The 21,219-nt window shown below is 34.9% G+C and overlaps 1 protein-coding gene across 7 annotated transcripts in view; it reads left to right on the forward strand.

The window, feature by feature from the left end:
* The window catches only part of ZZZ3 (zinc finger ZZ-type containing 3), a 91,543-nt gene that overhangs the window by 54,784 nt on the left and 15,540 nt on the right, over positions 1 to 21,219 (forward strand). For 6 of the 7 annotated variants that reach the window (XM_029948733.1, XM_029948732.1, XM_029948739.1 and 3 more), the window contains 3 exons: positions 16,228 to 16,366; positions 20,192 to 20,339; positions 20,424 to 20,539. In XM_029948733.1, the coding sequence (XP_029804593.1) occupies positions 16,228 to 16,366; positions 20,192 to 20,339; positions 20,424 to 20,539 (403 nt within the window). The remainder of the gene's footprint in view (positions 1 to 16,227; positions 16,367 to 20,191; positions 20,340 to 20,423; positions 20,540 to 21,219) is intronic. The other variant, XM_029948738.1, reaches the window with a different exon arrangement.

The raw sequence follows: 21,219 nt of genomic DNA on the forward strand, positions 1-21,219 counted from the left end.
GCTGCACCAGTTTACATTGCCACCAACAGTGTATGAGGGTGCCCATCTCAATACTTTCTATATTCTTTAGAAAGAAGTCACTATACAGCTCACGCTTAAAGAGTATCTATGTAAATTATTTGGAATTCTGCATGAGAGATTTTTTGTCTTTTGTTGATTTATTCAGTCATTTATGTCAGTATGGACCCATAAATATTTATTTTTGTACCTTGTGGTATAATTTCATGCTACTTTGTTGCCTAAATTGTTCTAACTTTGGCCATTGGGAACCTTTCTGTTGGTTCCTGTGCATCATCAAGATGGTGTATTTTTGTTGTGTTTGGTTTTTGAGCACTTTCTTACTCTCTGCTACTTCACAATATTTCAGACTCATCTTGTGTATTTTCTGCTCTAGTCCCAGAATCAACTGTCTGTCTAAGGAACCCCAGTTCCCTTTATTAGAGAATGGGGTTGGAAACCAGTATTTGGGCTCCTTCTGTGCTCATTGCTACTGAGGCATTGTTGCTCTTACTGAGCTTATGATAGCTGATCAAGAAAATGTGTGTGGGGTGTTGTATGGAAACCAATTTGATAATAAATGATATTGTTTTAAAAAAAGAAAATGTATGTGTGTATCTGTAAATGCTCACTGCAACAGGGGCAAAGCTGGCTCTCTCCAGTTGCCCTTAAGTAGGTTTCATGCCCAGCATGGAAACCAGGGCAGGGCTTGAACTCACAACCCTGAGATTAAGACCTGAGCTGAGATCAAGAGTCGGACACCTAACTGACTGAGCCACCCAGGCAGCCCATTTACTTAATTTTTTGGTTCTAATATGTACATATAATAGTATCAGAATTGTTAACCTATATTTTCATGGGAGATATTTCTCAACTAGCATGTAGGTCTTAAGCGCAAGACTTTTTAGCTTTATAGGTACCACACATTTCCACAGTTACCTGGATCAGGACTTTTTCCTTTTACTCTCTTCTGTGATGTTATTTGTACATTTGCAGCACCGTTAGATCCTTTGTCACAGTTTGTGTTCCTGACGTCCTAGAAGATTTTTAAAACTTTGCTTACATTAAGACTTATTCTTTATCCTGTAAAGGTCTATGGGTAATGCCCAGCTTGCACCATTACTGTGTCATAGTTTTACAGCAGAATAGTTTTACTGCTATAAAAATCTACTTTGGTTCACCTAGTCTACCCTCTTTCTCTTCCTGAGCTTGTGGAAATTAGTGATATTTCTGCTGTCTCCATAGTTTTGCCTATTCAGAGTGTCATATGTACTTTGAATCTTTTTCAGATTGGCTCTTTCACGGAGTAGTATGCTCTTGAGGTTCATCCATATCTTCTTGTGGTCCAATAGCTCATTTTTATTTCTGCATAATATTCCATTTTATGAACATATCATAGTTGTTGATTCCTTTACCTATAGAAAGACATCTTGATTGTTTCTAGATTTTGGTGATTAATAAAACTACTATAAACATTTGCATGTAGGTTTTGTGTAAACATAGGTTTTCAGATCAGTTGGAAATATACCTAAATTTGTACTTCCTGGATCTTATGGTTAGTTTTGTAAGAAACTGCCAAGTTGTCTTCCAGAGTAGCTCTACTATTTTGTATTCCCATCTGTAATGAATAAGAGTTCTGTTGGCCCTGTATCCTTACCAGCATTTGGTTCTACCAGAATTTTAGATTAAAAAAATTTTTTTAACATTTATTTTTGAGACCGAGAAAAAGCACAAGCCAGGGAGGGACAGGGAGAGAGGGAGACAGAATCTGAAGCAGGCTCCAGACTCTGACCTCTCAGCAGAGTCCCATGTGGGGGCTCAAACTCATGAATCGAGAGGGATCATGACCTGAGCTGAAGTTGGACCCTTAATTGACCAAGCCACCCAGGTGTGCCTGTGAGGTTTTTAGATTGTAATCTATCTAATTGGTCTGTGGGGGCCTTGTATATTTAATGTATACATAAGCAGAGACCTTTTGGGCCATGTAAAAATATTTGCCGTGATTGATATTTCATGTAATAGATGTTTTTATAAACTTTTTTGTAAATGAAATAATTTGAAAAGATTTTGGCTTTTAAAGACTGATCTTAAGGATAAGTCTTCAGGATATCTTAAGGATAATGTTGGAAATTTTTAAAGCAAAGAATATTTGCATAAACAATCCCCTTTTTATAAATCTTTTCAAAGGTCTTTCAGAAGTAAAGCTTTTATTAGAATAGTGATGTGTTTAATAATGGATAAGAAATTTATTTATTATTAATATTAATATAGCCCCATGCTTTTTGAGTTACAGTATATAATCCCTTATTACAACTTATTTTTCCCAAAAGTTAAAAAAACAGTGATAACTATCTGTCTGATTTTGGAGTCTTGGGGACTTTGTTTCTTTTTTTTTTCTTCCCGGCTCCCGCCCCGCCCCCCGCCATTGGGGACTTTGTTTCTTTCCATGATTTACATGTTCTGTTCTTTGTGTTATGTAACTAGAAAATACTTTGAAAATTAGACATAAAATGTATTCTCATAAAGATATTTTAAGGGATTTAAAAAAGAACCTCGCCACCCTCAAATCTTCATTTTCTTCTGTTGTGCTAAGGGACACTAGGGTGTTGAAGCAAGAGACACTGGCATGGTTCTCAGCCCTTACTTAGCTGGCCAAACATGAAGGAGTCCCCTAGTCTCTCTGAACTGCATTTTCTTCAATTGTGAGATGAGTCAGTTGCACTTATCCTTGAGGTGGTACCTTTTTGCTCTAATATTCTATAATTCTGTGGCACCTGGACTTGCTACACACTGTAGCTCCTTCTACACCATTGGATGTGCCGTGCTAATTTCCTGTTAGAAACAATTCAGTGGCTAAATAATGGAAGAGTTATCTTTAAATCTCACTATGTAGCAGTCTACCAATGTTTGAAAAACACATGTAAAAATACTTTCTATTTATTAGAGCCAGTGTCTTTAATCAGTATTTATATTTTGGAAGATCTTGGTTGAGATATACATTTTAAAAATTAAAAAAAATTCTGTGTTTTATTTGGTTTATATTTGTATTTTACTTGCTGTATTTTATTTATTTTTAAATTTTGTTTTCAATGTTTGAGGGCGAGAGACAGAGCATAAGCAGGGGAGGGGCAGAGAGCAAGGGAGACAGAATCTGAAGCAGGCACCAGGCTTTGAGCTGTCACCACAGCCTGACACGGGGCTTGAACTCATGAACTGTGAGATCATGAGCTGAGCCAAAGTCAGATGCTTAGCTGACTGAGCCACCCAGGTGCCCTGGGCTTGCTGTATTTAAAAAAAACTGTCATACAGTCTATACATTAGAGTCAGTACTGCGGACATTTAACTATTTCCTTCATACTTGCTGAGTTATTGTGGTGTTCAGTCCAAGGACCCTTTGAAATGGTTGATAATATTACAAATAGATTGTAGAGTGTACCAACAGAGCTTCTAGTTTCTAAATTTTTAGGAATTTAGTGTGTTTTCAGTATAGAAATAAGCAGTTAGTATGTAGGCTATACCCATTTTGGTATATTGGATAGGAATAGAACTCTTGTATTTGTTTCTGTTGAGTCAGGAAGTGTTGTGAGGAATAGAGAACGGGAGGAAAGAGAAGGGTCCTTTGTTGGATGTCTTTATTTTATTTTAATAAATAATTTCATTTCCCCCTTTAAAAATTCTCTTTACCTGTTTTCTCTTCCTCATAATGAACATCATATGGTTCCTCAGTCTCTACCCATTCATATACATACTAAGAAAAACTAATTCTGAATAGCTGAGAAGCAGCATTTAAAGATAGGTTTCTTTTTTTCTTCTTCTTTTTCTAGGAGTGGAGAATAAGTTTTGTTTCTTTTGAAGTTTTTTTTTTAATATTTTTGAGAAACAGAGAGTGAGCAGGGCAAGAACAGAGAGAGAGACACAGAGTCCAAAGCAGGCTCCAGGCTCTGAGCTGTTAGCAGAGAGTCCAGCATGGAGCTCAAACTCACGAACTGCAAGATCATGACCTGAGACAATCAGCCGCTTAACTGACTGAGCCACCCAGGCACCCCATGTTTTGTTTCTTTGGATACTAATAAAACTATTTCTTTAGGATCTGGTCATCACAAGTTTATTTATGGTTAGGATTTGAAAGTATAACTCTGCTAAATAAATGCAAGTGAAAATAAGCTTCTAATTTAAGAGAAATGTTAGTTAAATATCTTTTCTCTGCAGATGGAAGAGTTATCCCTACATGTTATTTACGTTAGAGATTTTACATTTAGTACTAAAGACCAACAGGTTTCCAGCAGCTAGGTGATATTTTTAATGATTTACTGAAGGTAAAACTTGCCAACTTTAACCTAAAGAAGTGGTAAAAGTAAAGATTATCAAACACTAAATAGCTTATATAAGGGCACACTCTGTAAATACTGATTTTGTTGGCATGGATAATTTTTTCTCTTAGCTATGAAAAATAAATGATGTTTCTATTTTTAATATTCAGGCTAATTTTTTCTAACCAATTATACTTTGCCCTTAGAATTTTTTTCAATCAAAACCATGTAAGTAAAAATTTTTCTTGCAGTTTGTAGTTTAAAAATTGTATGTTTAAGTGCAAAGAGAGGTAAGGGCTCATACTATCAAATACTTACTGAGATGTTAATAAACCTCAGTTCAAACATTTACATTCAAAAGCAAATGGATAGTCAGCGAGGTTAGTATCCAGGAAATGGTTGTAGAACATATGAGGATGGTGAGTTCCCTGGTCTCACATAGCTCACTAGAAATCCTTCTTCTGGAACTAAGAAAAATGTTAAAAAATCATACTTTAGCCTCAGAGTATAGAAATATATTTGTCTAAGCCTTCTGTTTAAATCAACTGGCTAATCTTTCTTGACTGCTGTAATAAATACAGCTTAACTGTCAAACTTGATTTTAAAAAAAGTGATACAGACAAAGAGTGGACTGCTCTGTAGATCTCCTCTAGGCCTGTTGCCAGCTTCCAGGTACACAGACTCTGGAAAGAGAAAGCTGATAACTTTTGTTATAGAGGTCATTGAAGGAATGAATGACTGTATTTTCAGGATTGTTGATGAAACCATTATGTAAAAGAAAATACCCTTTGGAACACATTAGACATTACACTTCTTTTAGGGGGTTAAATTGGAAAGGGGCAAATATTTTATAATTGTTGGAGATTATCAAAATTCTCTTTAATTATGAATGACATATGCTTTAGTTATAATATCGCTTACTCTGTTGATCTGTTCAATGAAAAAAATGGCATTCTGTTATTGAATTAGTATTTGTACTTGTAGGTGAATAGGGGAAATTGTTAAATAGGGCAATTTTATTACTGTTCTGCTATTTAAAAATAAGACAGGAGGGGCTCCTGGGTGGCTTAGTCGGTTAAGCATTGACTGTTGGTTTTGGCTCAGGTCATGGTCTCGGTTCTTGAGTTCGAGCCCCACGTTAGGCTCTGTGCTGATAGCATGGAGCCTACTTGGTATTCTCTCTGCCTCTCTCTCTTTGCCCCTCCCCTGCTCATGTTGTCTCTGTCTCTGAAACAAACTTAAATAAACTTAAAAAATATATATAGGGTAGGAAATTAAGGCTTCAATTAGGTTTTGGGTAATTCCTGAATTTTAGGTATAGATAGGCTAATTTTCCCATTGTGTACAACCTAAGCTCAATATTGTACATAAATTAGGATATGTAAGTAATTGTATTATAGAAAGAATGATGGCAAGAATCTACCAGTACTTAACACTTCCAAGTTTTGGTTATGCCCTTTATAAAGTGCTAGTAATACCTGCTTGGAAGGGTTTTTGATCTAGAATGGATATGATCATATACTGAACAGAACTAATATATACTCTAAAGATTCATAGAGTACAAGTAAGGTAACAATAGCTATACAAAGAGTAAAGTTAATAGTAGTACAGTTGTAAGATTATAGTGTAGTGGTGTCACTACAAGAAGCAAAAAACGTTTTTGTATCACTTGTGATTTAAAATTAGGTTCAGCCTTTACCAGTTAAACACCTAAAACACATAAAAACCCTTACTTATTTAAATACTCTGTGCTGTTAAGTACATTGGCTTAATAGTTACATGATTGTTACCATATTATAATGTTATATGTATATATACCATACTAAACTATTGTCCTTAACCTTTTCCTCGCTCCAGCCTCCACATCAGAATGTATTTTTTAGGAGTATATAGTCATACCAGGCATGGTGATATGTATTTTAAATAAGCAACTGCCATATACACACACACACTCTCTTAACCTAAATTGTAATGATCAAGGTGTAGGGTTGCATGGTGAGTATACTTATATCCTTCAGACTGGCTTACAGTGAGCATACGTGGTAGGTGTTTGAATGGTTTTATACAAGTTTAATATTACATGTTTTTTAGTAGCTACTCCACACTTTAACATCATAATTGAACTTAGGATCAGTTGGGAGGCTCACAATTTTCTGTTCCTGTTAAGGCAAGTTCATGCCATTTTGTACTGTTTGACTGTTCTGTAGTTCAATTCCATACTTTCTGTTCATGTGGTTAAATTTCTAGTTTTCTGGCCTGTTATTTTTTAATCTTGATATTTTTCATCTATAGTATTTGGTATCCTTCTCAGCTTCATGTCATGTTTTGTATGCTATTTCTATGTCCCTCTAAGTCTTACATGTTGAAAAAGACCAACCTGTATATATCTTTAGTATCCCTAAAAAGTCACAAGAACATACATCCCATTATAAGTGTTCTTTTTTTTTTTCACTGTTATAACAGTGTTCTGTATACAGTTGTTTAACAGCTGAAAAGTCATCCAAATAACTATCCACTTCATACTTTATTTTGTGGGGTTTTTGTAAATCTTTATGACCACTTTCTAGGTCTCTTGAATGTTAATATGCTGTGGGACAATATTAAAGAAGTAGAAAAATGGCCTTTCTCTCAAGGACAGCACACTATAATAAATGAGATAAGACATACCTTTTAAAAACTAGTGGGATAGGTGCACCTAAAAATTACTGCCTTCCGGAAATACATTATTCAGCGACCTAGAGCCAGAAAAGCCAATTTATTTATAAACCATAGACATTTCACACAATTTGCTTTTGGAAGTAATGTCTGTGAGCAAAAAGCCATTAATGTATCATGAGTAGACATTGTGAAGTAGGGGGAACTTATCCCTTAGATTTTCTTAAATACCTTCCTCTCTGAAAGCATTTACTTGGCATGTATCTTGCTATGGGTAGAGCTGATAATACCCAGGTCTCAGTCAGACAGGATTCTCTATGAAGAGAAGAATGACTTGATGCTATATTTATGAATACAATATAAAGTGAGTTCATTTCCAACTCAGAATGTAAAATAATGAGTGACGAGAATTTTTTGTATTTTATTATTTTATTTTAATTCCAGTATAGTTGACACAGTGTTAATGCTACTTTCAGGTGTACAACATAGTGATTTAACATTTCCATACATCCCCTGGTTCTCATCACCTCAAGTACTTTCCTTAATCCCTATCCCCTATTTCATCCATCAATCCACCACTTGCTTCCCCTCTAGTAACCATCAGTTTGTTCTCTATAGTTAAGAGTCTGTTTCTTAGTTTCTCTTTCTCTTTTTCCCCTTTGCTCATTTGTTTCTTAAATTCCACATATGAGTGAAATCATATGGTATTTGTCTTTCTCTGACTGACTTATTTCACTTAGCATTATACAATGAGTGGCCAGAATTGAACAAATATTTTATAATCCTAGAATGTTTCACTGTGAAAAAAGCTTTTGCAATGACTTATTTGGTCCATTTTTCTCATTTTGTAACTGGGAAAGCTAAGGCCTAAGGTTTAGTGATTTGAGTAAGATCCCACCGTTGGTTTCTGATAGAGCTGGGACTTGAACCAAGACTCCTATGTGATTATTAAATAAAGTTCTAAATATGGAAGTGTTCCCTCTGTAACATTTTCTTCCTAGAAAACTTTCCCTTTAAAAAAATGCAGTTTCTCATATGTCTAACAGTAATGAAATATTTACATACAGATATGGAATAATTGTGAAATCAAACAGCTTATAATTGTGTAACCACAATCCAGGTTAAGAAATACAGCATGGAGGCACCTGCGTGACTCAGTCATTTGAGTGTCTGACTGTTGATTTCGGGCTCAGGTTATGATCTCATAGTCGTGATCTCACAGTCATGAGATTGAGTCCCACATTGGGCTCTGCACTGGAGTGGAGTCTGTTTAAGAGTCTTCCTCTTCCACACTCTCTCTCTCCCCTTCCCTCTCTCTTTTTCTCTTGCTCAAAAAAAATCCTTCTTTGATATTTTAAAAGGTTTTTTTTTTTTTTTTTTACCATTTATAGTGTATTTCTAAATAATAAAATATAGTTTGGTTTATGAGCCACACTGTATGAACTCATTTGTGATACGGATCTGGGTTGATATACTAGATGGACTTCGTTCATTTTCATTGCTATATAGTGTTCCATTGTATTATCTAAACCACAGTTTATCCATTCTGCTGAGATGGACATTTGGCTTGTTTCTGGTTTTGGATTATCATGAATAGGTCTGCTATAAATATATGATGCTATGTATATTCAAGAGTTTCTTCAAGTAACATAGCTACATATGGGATATCTGGGTCTTGGGATATTGTATCTTCAGCATTACCAATTATGAACTGAGATATACTAGTCCATTTTGAGAGGGCTGTTTACTTCCTTTGCACTCTTATTCCTGGGATGTAACCCTTCAGAATTGAAGGCCAGAGCATAGGGTTGTTTCCTAGAGCCTCTACCTTTGGTAGGCCCTAGACTCCCAATTTTGATCTTCTGCCATTTTAAGCTATCAGAAACACTGCTCAGCTTCCTCTTCTGTATCAATAAATTGCTCCAGGGCAAAAGTGCCCCCTAACATGTTTTAACTTCCTGATTTCCATCTTAACTTGGTGTAACACCTCATGATTCTGTTAGCTCTCTGTGACTTTTAAGAGCTTTTACATATTTTTTCCAGCTTGTCTTCAATGAAGGATTTGTTCTGAATTTGCCTAGTCTGCATTTCCTGAAAAGAAATTTGTCCCCATTGAGCCTTTAGTTTTAATTACTATATTTAAAAAGTTTTGGGGGTGCCTGGGTGGCTCAGTTGGTTAAGCGCCTGACTCTTGATTTTGGCTCAGATCATAATATCATGGTTTGTGAGATCAAGGCTGGCATTGGGCACTGCACTGACAGCGCCGAGCCAGCTTGAGATTCTCTCTCTCTCCCTCTCTCTCTGCCCCTCCCCCACTTGGGCTCTGCATTTAGTCTCTTTGTCAATAAATAATGAACTTAAAAAAAATAAAAATTTGAATTTGCTTCCTTTTCAAAGTACCATAGTCCGGTTTTGTACTTTCCTATTCCCTGTTTTCAAGCTTGTCTTTTATTACTCTGTGTGTCTTGCTTTCTTGTATGCTTGGTAATTTTTATCTTTTTTTTTTTTTTTTTTGAGAGACAGAGAGAGTGTGAGCAGGGGAGGGTCAGAGAAAGAGAGAGGGAGATACAGAATCTGATGCAGGCTCCAGGCTCTGAGCTAGCTGTCAGCATAGAGCCCGATGTGGGGCTCGAACCCACAAACCGTGAGATCATAATCTGAGCCGAAGTCGGAAGCTCTACCGACTGAGCCACCCAGGCGCCCCAACTTGGTAATTTTTAAATATGAGCTTTTGTTTTCTTTGGAAAACTCTTTATAGGTTATCTTTAAGGCCTATGGTAAAGATGAATTCTTCCAGAGAAAATAGCATTTGCTTCTGTGGGTGTCTTGGTGGGGGATGGGTTTGTACGCATCAGTCCAGAAGCACTGCTTAAACAATAGTCATGGTTCTTCAAGGCCACCCAGGTAATATGATTTGGACTATCTTGTGGTAATAACTTTTTGTGATTGAAGTTTTTATCTGCTGCTTTTCTCAGTCCCAAAGCAACTTTTCTGTGGGATGGGAGTGAGGGGTAGATGAGCCTGAGGGAAGAGCATCTCCTATTAGACTACCAACCTCAGTGGCTTTGTTTTGGTTTTGGTTTTGGTTTTGGTTTTACTGGGCAAGCGAAATACAGAAAATTGAGCCCAAGCTTACATGGTCCAGTACCATCAAGGCAAAAGATTTGTGCTCCTTTTGACACTCCTAATTTATGTCTTCAGTTAGATTTTGGCCTGATAATAAAAAGTCTTAGTATCTTACCGGTTCTTCCATGATTTTAAAATAAATGAGTACCGTACATGGTTTTTTCTTAACTTGTCTTTAATTCAGCATTTTTAGTTATTTTCAGTACAGAATTGATTTTTCTACTTGGAAAGGCCTCTTATCAGAAGCTGAGGTATTTCCATCTTAACACACAGTATCATAAATGGCTTTTTGATCATCTAATTTTCATAGTGAGAAATCATTTATGAATTATTGAATTTTTGCTTTTCTATAGTTTCCATGTATGAAACCCTTCATAAAGGAAAAGAAATATCACAGCTTTTGTTTCACTAAATTGATAATTTAAAAATATGTATATTCTCATATCAAAATAATTTTTGTTAAATTATGTATGTATTGAGCTCAGTACTTTGCAGAAAGTAGAAATACCATACTTGATTGAAATGATGGTATAGAATAAATCGAAGCATCTTCCCCTAAATTGTTTTACCCTGGTAAATTGTTAGGATGGAATTTGTTATTGTTTAAAATTGCCTGATTATTTTGCCTGAGAACTGATTCACTTTACAGTTTTATCCTGTTGAAAATAACATCCACTGTATGTCTTGCTCTTATTTCTCTTTCTTCCTCCTGCTCACCAGTGCACACATGTGTGCATTTGTACACAGGTGCACACGTGTGAAAACATATTGGTTGGTTTATAAGTTTATCTCTATTCCTTTTTCTTTGTACAGTTTAAATGAATACATTTATTTTTATGTCACCTTCCTTTAGTTTTTTTCAGTGTTGTTTAATCAAGTTCAGTGTTCATAGGTTAATCAAGTTGTTCTTTTTCAGTAGCAAAGCATAATGAATAGCTTCTCTATTACTCGGTTTTTATTTAGAAAAGCTAGAAGGATAGTATGATAAATATGTGTCCTTCAGTTAAATTCATCAGTTGTTAACAGCTTAACATTAAAAAAATTTTTCTTGATGTTTGCTTATTTTTGAGGGGAGGGGGGAGGGGGCAGAGAAAGAGGGAGACACATAATCCGAAGCAGGTTCTAGACTCTGAATTTTTAGCACAGTGCCCAATGCAGGGCTCAAACTAATGAGCTATGAGATTATGACATGAGCTGAAGTCAGATGCTCAACCAATCAACTGAGCCACCCAGATGCCCCTCGGTTTAACATTTTATAATATTCTCTCCCTTTATTTCCCCTTATCTTACCTCACATCCCATGTACTATAATTCTTTTTTTTTTTTTTTTTTTTGCTGAGCCATTTAAAAGTATATTATAGAGTCCTCACCCTTATACTTCTGGTTACATCTCCTAAAAATTGGAATATTTTCCTGCATAACCTTAAATACCTTCTTATACCCCAGAAGTCTGGTATTGATACAATAAAATGATGTAATTTGCAGTCCATATTTAAAATTTTCCATCTATCCCCAAAAATGTACCCTGAAATGTCCAGTTTTTCTCCTGTGGGACCTAATTCATGATCATATGTTACATTTGGTTTGGTTGTCATATCAATCTTAAATCTAGAGCAAGGCCTAGCAGACTTTTTCTTAAAATGTCAGCTAATAAATATTTTAGGCTTTGGAGATCAACTGTACTTTGCAACTATTCCACGCTGTCATTGTAGCTGAAAAAGCAGTCACAGACATTATGTAAACAAATGAATGTGGCTATGTTCTAATGAAACTGTTTATAAAAAACAAACAGGCTAAAGGCTATAGACCTCTGGTCTAGAATAGTGTTATATATATATTTTTTGTCTTTAATGACACTATTTAATGATTGTTTGAACAATCAGGTCAATTCTTTGCAGAATGCCCCCCAACTTGGATTTTTAAAAATGTTTCCTCATGATGTTTTTAAAAATAGCAAATGCCATGCAATCTTAAGGGTTGTTTCCACAATAGAAATGGAAATCTAATTTCTTGGCAAAGATACTGATACAGTTGAAAACAAAATCTTTTCCTATCTTTCTTCATTTGTCTCTCTTACAGTGTAAATAGAAACTGGACATTACAATGAAACTTCTAGACTGCTAATTTCTTGGTATTCTCTTGCAGGCACCAAAAATTTTACCTATATATACTTTTCCATATAAATGTTTTATATTCACAGATGAGAATAAAGAATTCAAGAGGGCTTGAATAATGAATAGTAGTGAGATAACTTAGATTTAGAATTGAAGAGTATTTACGTTTTAGTCTAATATAATTCCATAAAGTTAAAGTTGTCTTATGTTGAAGACTTGACACAATAGCACTAACAATTCTTTGCCACAGGTAAGTCTACTATTTGTAGCACCTGATTCGGTTTTAGAAATAGATAAAAATTTTTGATAGATTTAATACAGAGTTGTCCTTGTAGGAATGCTGTTACTATACTTATTCATATAAAAGTATATACATTTTAAAAAATCATTCTACAGATTACTTTGTTGAATGAGTGGCAAAAGTGTGAAAGTAGCATGTTTTACTGGAATTAAAGAGTGAGTATTTTTAGTGCTTGAATTTCCTTTAGATATCTGTGGTGTTGCTGTACTGCCGTCATTTATTGGTTTTGACTGAGACACTGTTTTTCTTCATGTTATGCCTTTATCACAGTTTGATTCTTGTTTGACCCCTTGACAAGTCTGTTTCTTTTTCTGAATAGCTGTGTATTAAATAAAGATTGAAACAGTATTCTATTGGAGATTTTAATTTCTTGGCTAAATATTCTCAGTATTTAACCATTCTTCACCTCACATCTCCACAATAAATGGCTATATGATCTTGACGGATTACTTAATATGTGCTTTGGATTCCTAGTTTGTAAAATAGAGATCATAGTACCTATCTTACAAATTTATAATGAGGACTGTGTTATTACACTTAAAATGCAACAATATTCGGCTTATAGTATATATTCAGTAAATGTTAGACACTATTGTTATTTCTTATTGCATACTTTCTCATCCATCTTGTCTCTTCCTGAACCTATTTGTCTCTCGTAAAGCAGAACTGAATATAGTAGGATATGTGATCTGACCAGTCCAGGAGGAATACAGTGGTTACACCCTCCATTAAGTTGAAGTTTTCTTATTTTAATTAATTGTGGAGAATTTCAAACTTATAAAAATGTAGACTAGTATGAGGGACCCTCACATACCCACCTTCTGTCCCCAACAAAATGGCCAGTCCTGTCTATTCAGACCTATACAGCTTTTTTCCCTCCCTCTCTGGTATAATTGTAGCTCCTCTGTTATACCTAAGGTCCATGCCTGATTCACTTTGATAACCACTAAAGCTTTAGCATCTTACTCTCTTAGTAAATAATTATGAAGTTAATGAACAAGTGAACCTTACCTTGATTGATGTCTGGACCAACTTCTGGTAGATTGCTTTTGGAGGTGAAGTGGATGGACAGCTGGGACTGAAAATATGTTTGCTTGTATCATATTTTTAAAATAATGTCACCCCAGGTTTTTACAATTCTTTCCATTTCTGCATGGAGATATATGTGTTATTTTACTGGTAAAATCTGAATACTCTAGGAAATAATTCAAATTAGGTGGCCTTGAAGGCTTGAATTTACTATTCTTTTTTTTTTTTAATTTTTTTTAATGCTTTTTATTTATTTTTGAGAGACAGAGAGAGACAGTGGGAACAGGGGAGGGTCAGAGAGAGAGGGAGACACAGAATCTGAAGCAGGCTCCAGGCTCTGAGCTAGCTGTTAGCACAGAGAGCCTGATGCGGGGCTCGAACCTGCTAGCCGCGAGATCATGACCTGAGCTGAAGCCGGACGCTTAACCGACTGAGCCACCCAGGCCCTTGAATTTACTATTTTCTTAAACTCTTTTCACTTATTCTGGATATTAAGTCTTCTACCAATGTTTATTATAGGCCTTTCAATTTGATAATTATTTTATCTTGATTAAAGAGAAGAAAATAAAAGTTGAAGAATTGTACCTTATCATCTGTGTTGAAATATCTTTTTAAGTCAGAGTTATAATGGAATAATTTAAGTACAGTAAAAATTGTTATAATTTATTGGTTTCAATGAGAGGCTTTTCTTCCTAGTGTCAGCAACTGACTGTAGCACTTTTTTCTTTTTGAAACATTTTTTAAATGTTTTTATTTATTTTAAATATTTTTAATAGAGAGTGAGTAAGTGGGAGGGGCAGAAAGAGTGAAGGAGACCCAGAATCCGCCGCAGCTCCAGGCTCTGAGCTGTCAGCACAAGCCCGACACAGGGCCCAAATTCAAAAGCCATAAGATCATTAACCTGACTGAAGTGGACGCTCAACCGACTGAGCTACCCAGGCACCCCAACTACAGCACTTTTTTTCAAGCCTGTGCTTATATTTTCTGTAACTCTGTTCTTACTTGTTCCTTATTAATTGTTAAGTGCTTTCAATAGTTTGCTGAACATTTAATAGACTCATAGCCATTTTTATATTGGTGATACAGAAGTATGCAACTCTTGCTTAAAACAGAGATCATTTATGTTATAGAGACACCACAAGTCTTTGGTTATTCACTTAGTGGGGAAGGACTTCTGAAGGTGAAGGATGGCAGGCAGTTCAGAGCATTGTAGAGAGGATAGGTTCCAGTATTAGCTCACCACCATCACCCTAAATTGAGCCTGGGTGAGCCTGCCTGGTGGAAACAGCCAGCATAGGCTGGGTTTGTATGCTCCATACACCTCAAAGCAAATGAGGGCTTTGTGAAACTGAGTTTAGACTCAACATCTATAAGTTACCCATGAGTGCCTTAGTATGGTCTTTGCTTTCTAACTCTTGCTTCCTAACTTGTCAATGAAATATCTTCAGCTTCAGAGGAGTTTACCCTTCAGTGTTAGAGTTTTCACCTTAATTACTATAAACATTTCAAGAACAAGAATAAGGTATGTTTTACGCAGGGCCCTTAAAAAGTATCCTGGTGAAGAATGTCATGTTGGAATTATGCCAACAATTGCATTGTTGTTACCTTCGAAATTTCTGTTAGTTTGCTGACATCTGAACTTAAAAAGATACTTTTTGATTGTGCAGAACATCCTATTCATTTGTTCATTCAGAAATATTCATTGATCATTTATATGCTGGGAAGTGTGTTGCACAGTGGAAAAACAGTCAACTTCTCAGACGTGTTTGCCATTATGGAGTTTACAGTCTAGTGAGAAATGGAGTGAAATTTATGTGACGCCATAAGGAAAATTGTGTTTTACTTATACATTAAGGACTTAACCACCTACTTTGAAGCAAACTTGGAATGATTTGTTCTTGATTGTTTTTGCACAATGTATTTGAACATTCAGGATTTTGGGGCTAACATATTTCCATATGTATGTGTATCAACATGTGAAAATAGACATTAGTCAGAGAGGACAATTTGAACCAGAGAGAGAGAGAGAGATGAATAGAAATGACTGGTATACACATACCATCGTGAGATTTCAGGATAACAACAGATAGATTTGTTGTGCTAAACGGAACTTTGTAGATAGGGAGTAAATATCTTTAAAGCCTTTCTTCTTTAAAAATGTTTAATAACTTGCCTGGAAAGTAAACTTCCTGTATGAAAGTACTATGGAAAGAGTAAATGAGAACCATGACATCTAAGATCATGCCTTAATTATTTGACAGTTTTTTGTAACTCTGGACAAGAAAATGTATCTTGGATTCCTTACTCCCAACCGAGTACAGCAGAGGGGCTGAATTTGGTGATTCCTCCTGATACTAAAATCTTATGATTTTATTTTATTTTTTATTTAGCACTTTCTTAATGACTTTGTTGGAAAGTCAAGATGCCTTCTTGTTTTCTTTACTTGTTCAGGTTCAAGAATTTAAAATTTAAGATGGGGGAATAAGGCTTTGCTTTCTCTAACTGATATTTTCTGACTAGGTACTTCGTAACTCAGGAAGACCTCATTTATTCCCAGTAATATGTTTTACTAAACTCTTTCAGGTAACTTTAAAAAGACTGTGTGGCTTAATAGTAGATCATGGCTTGAACTCAGATTTTAATTTATTGTTGTTACTAGAAAATTTTAGTGAGGTATTTCTCTTTGTCTCTGTAGTTATCAGAGACTGTTACAGACGATTGCTGTCCTCGAGGCTCAGCGTTCTCAAGCAGTCCAGGACCTTGAAAGTTTAGGCAAACACCAGAAAGAAGCACTAAAAAATCCCATTGGATTTGTGGAGAAACTCCAGAAGAAGGTATATATTGAGCACTATTTGTGAGCACTGTTTTTGAGAATATATTTGATAACTTGATTTATTCTTTTAGTATGGGTTTATATTTTTTAAGTGTTTTCATGTTTTCCCTTCTACACCTAACCAGACTCCTGAAGGCAGGATGCTGTGCCCCCCACATTCCCCCAGACACACAAAATACACCCCAATGAAAATAGCTAGGGACTTTAATTGGATATTTATATTAGGAACTTCTATTCCCTAGCCATTTTTAGGATCTTTTCCTATTACCTTTCCCATCTAAGAGCATTTTCCTTCTTTCATGACTTCAGGATTAATAAAATGAAAGGAAGAAATACCTTAGGATTTATTAATTGCTTTATTTATTTATTTAAAAGTTTTTTAACATTTATTTATTATTGAGAAACAGAGACCGAGCACGAGCATGGAAGGGGCATAGGGAGGGGAAGACACAGAATCGGAAGCAGGCTCCGGGCTCTGAGCCGTCAGCACAAGCCGATGCAGGTCTCAAACTCACAAGCAGTGAGATCATGACCTGAGCTGAGGTCAGGACGCTCAACCGACTGAGCCACCCAGGCACCCCTGTTAATTGCTTTAAATTTAAGTTACTTTTGTAACATTCCTTGTAATATGATAGAAAATATTTGTGATAAAAACAAAAGCTATTTTAAATGTCTTTAAGGTTATGGTTGCCAAGGGCATGAGGATAAGATGTAAAGTTTACTTAATTTTATAATGTCCTTTAGTATAAGAATTCCTTTTAATTTTCTCTTTTCCTTGAAACAGAACTTTTTAAAAAACTTTTAAAATTTTTATATGTTTCTTTATTTTTGAGACAGAGAGAAACAGAGCAGGAGTGGGGAGGGGCAGAGAGGGGAAGACACAGAATCTGAAGCAGGCTCCAGGCTCCAAGCTATCAGCACAGAGCCTGATGCGGGGCTCGAACCCACAGACTGTGAGATCAGGACCTGAGCTGAAGTCAGACACTTAACCGACTGAGCCACTCAGGCATCCCAAAATAGAACTTTCATATTTAACAGTTAACCATTTGAAAGTAATAAGGCTTTATTGCTTTCTTGTATGTAAATATGGAGATAATCTAGATGTTCATTTATTACCATAGTGTGTGTCTTGAATTAGGGACCCACTGATTGTTCAATAAATTTGAGGGGCGTAGTATTAATCAGCATTGTATGAAAGCATTAAAACTGAAAAAACTATGAAAAAGAATCTTCTTACCTTAAAAAAAAAAACCTATAGAGTATGACCACTGTGACATAGTTGTTCGTTAACCAGTTTTTAATGAGTCACAAAAGTGGTCTGTCAGGTTTTGAGAGAACAACCCAGGGGACTCCGTTTCACGTAGCTTTATTAATTTGTTTTTTTTATTTTTCTACCTAAATTATTTCCTTTAGGCAATCATTACTTTTTCTCCATGCTTCAGAACATTGAATGTCATCATGGATATAGAATCTATATGTTGATTTGCTAAAATTTCTAAACTTTTTAGGATCCTGTTTACCCTCTTTGTGTAGTGAATCCACTTAGGTGTTTATTGATTCTTCATTGCTGTTACTAAACATTTGCTGGTGCAAAAAGAGCACTTGCTATGGTTACTTAAAATTGAACTAAAACAGATGGTGATAGAAAAGTAAATATTATTAGTAAGAGATTTATTAAACTTGATCTTTTTATTCATGTTCCCTGGTGGGCAAAAAGATGCAATTAGACTTATTTCCTAGATTTATCAGCAGTTGTTTATTTGCTGGTTCTCCTCCGTTTCCAGGTGTAATTTAGAACTGAATTTCTTTTCACTTTATCTCAGAAGCAGAGGGGGAATATTGACCGTCTTCACAATTTTTTTTATCAATGTGTACAGAATTATATTAAATCCAGACACTTGAGTAATCATGAAAGACTTAATGTTTCTTAGAAGTTTTTCTGCTGGATTTAATTTAGAAGTTTGATTTTTCCATTTTGTGTGTGTGTGTTTATTCATGTATACAAATCTTCCCCAACTTAGATGGGGTTATATCCTGATAAACCCATATTAAATTGAAAATATCATAAGTCGAAATACATTTAATACACCTATTCTGAACATCATAACTTAGCCTAGCCTACCTTTAAGGTGCTCAGAACACTTACATTAGCCTACAGTTGGACCAAAGCATTTCACACAAAGCCCGTTTTATACTAAAGTGTTGAATATCTCATGTAATTCATTGAATACTACACTGAACGTTAAAAAGAGCATGGTTGTAGGGGAACGGAATGGTTGTCAGTGTATTGATTTTTTTACCCTCGTGATCCCGTGGCTGACTGGGAGCTGCGGCTCCTGCCACTGCCCAGGAGCACGAGAGCGCCTTGTACTACATGTCGCCACCGGGGGAAAAGATCAAAATTCGAAGCACAGTTTCTATTGCGTATGTCACTTTTATATCATTGTAAAGTCTAAAAATCCTAAGTTAAACCATCGTAAGTTGGAGACCATCTATATCTAATTTACCTATTTCTTTAGATTTACCATACTGTAAGTTAAGTTGTTGACATGTGATCTGTTTGTTTTAGTGGACATTTGAAAACTCCTAATTGAAATTAAGGAAGCTTGTAGTATATATTGCTATATAGAATGCAGGGAACATTTATGACTTGTTAGCTTTTTTTGATATTATTGTCATTATTTTAAAAGACACTCTAATTTTTCAAAAGTTGAACTTTAGACTAATATGTACTATTATGGTGATAGTGATACTGTAATATAAGCAAAATAAAAATTAAGAATTCTGTGTCAAGCAGTTAAACTGGATTTTGCTTGCCAGTTTCATAGTTTATAACCTGATATTTTCCTCAACATTTTACTCTGGAAAATGTCAAGTACACAGAAAAATTGGAAGTATTATATAGTTAACATACACATATTCACCACTAGATTCTCCAGTTAATGTTTTACTATATTTGCTATATCATGCATCAGCCCTTCATCATTCCATCTTATATTAAGAATGCATTTTAAAGTTGTAGATATAAACACTTCACACCAAAACGCTTTAGAATGCATATTATTAACTAAAATTATTAAAAATAAATTTTTAAGGTGAAATTTCCATATAGTGCAATTCACAAATTCTAATTGTACCATACTATGAGTTCTGATAAAAAACATACATATATGTAACCAAAATCCCTATCCAGAGATACTGATTATAATGATCTGTTTTTAGTGATTATGTCAAGTAATGACTTCTCTAAAGGTAGTTGGTTAAGTAACTGAATTCTAAGTAGATTAAAGGTGTAGCTGTAATTCTCAAGGTGTCATAATTTTTTGTATATGTGGTGAGAGTTATATATTGTGAAAATAATTCATTGTTTTATGAATAAGTCATGAACACGGGAGTACATTTAAAATGAATTCCATGTGTCAAGTTTCATCTTTTGCAATTAAAACATTTCATATGCTGTTCTTAGAGATCCTTTCTTGGATTTCTTATTTATGTTTAAAGTGCATTAGTGATAAAGTGCAATATATAGTTCAACTTTATATAGTTCAGTTTTATTTTATTTTATTATTTTTTTTGTTTTTGTTTTATATATTTCAGTTTTAGAGCTGTATCTAATAGTAGTGCTTGTGTCATTAAATTTGTTCTTCCTCTACCAGCTATGATTTTTTACTATTTAATGTTTAGACTATATTATCTTTAACTTTATTGGCTATTGGATTCAAACAGTGAACAGATGATAATTTAGATTTGGAGTCCTTTGAAAGTTTGGCTGTAGTAAATAATTTTTTGAATTAAATTTAAACTGTCACTATATTTTTCCCCCCAGGCTGATATAGGGCTTCCATATCCACAGAGAGTTGTTCAGTTGCCTGAAATTGTATGGGACCAATATACCAATAGCCTTGGTAACTTTGAAAGAGAATTTAAGAATCGTAAAAGACATACTAGGAGAGTTAAGCTGGTTTTTGATAAAGGTAAGAAATTACATGTTAAGAATTTAAATAGAGAAGTATCTGGCAGTCTTGCTTTAATAATCCTATACATGGTCTTCTTTTTAGTAGGTTTACCTGCTAGACCAAAAAGCCCTTTAGATCCTAAGAAAGATGGAGAGTCCCTTTCATATTCTATGTTGCCTTTGAGTGATGGTCCAGAAGGCTCAAATAGTCGTCCTCAGGTAAACAGTATAAAGTGTTGGAGTAGGAAAATTTGAGTTGTAAATAAAATACTTTTAACATTTCCTGATTTGTATTCTAAAATTTTAAACAGTCTTTTATTGAAGATAGTGGAAAAATGAACTTGGAAGTTAGGAGAAACTTGGGTTGGAATCTCAGCTGTATTGCTGACTGGCTGTGGAGCGTCAAATGTCATTTATATTGAAGCCTCCAAGCTGCAGTTTCTTTTTATATAAAAAGGGATTACTATTAACCTGTGTTGTAGAGTCGTGTGAGGAATAAATGACTAGTACATGTAACTTGCTTAGTACACTGTGTGACATGTACTGTTTATTCTAAAAATAAAGAGGCCTTTGTGTGTAAGTGTGATTTAACCTGGATTTGAGTCCTGGCCTTGTACTAGTAGTTAGATGAACCTTGATTGACATGTGGGTTCAGAATGGAAATGTATCATTTCCTTTCTTTTAAAATGAAGTTGCTGTCATCTATATCACAGGATTTCTAGGTGTATAAAACCAAAGTAAATAAAGGAATGTGAAAACATTTTGTAAACAATAAAAAGTTATACATTAATAAATTTACTAAAATACTTTGAAATTAATAAAAAAAGTTCTACAATATGTGTATTATTTGGCTATGTCAATTGGTAGTCGTTGTTATTTTTGACAAGCCTTATTTTATA

This window comes from Suricata suricatta, chromosome 8 (assembly GCF_006229205.1).
Source record: "Suricata suricatta isolate VVHF042 chromosome 8, meerkat_22Aug2017_6uvM2_HiC, whole genome shotgun sequence".
NCBI lineage: Eukaryota > Metazoa > Chordata > Mammalia > Carnivora > Herpestidae > Suricata > Suricata suricatta.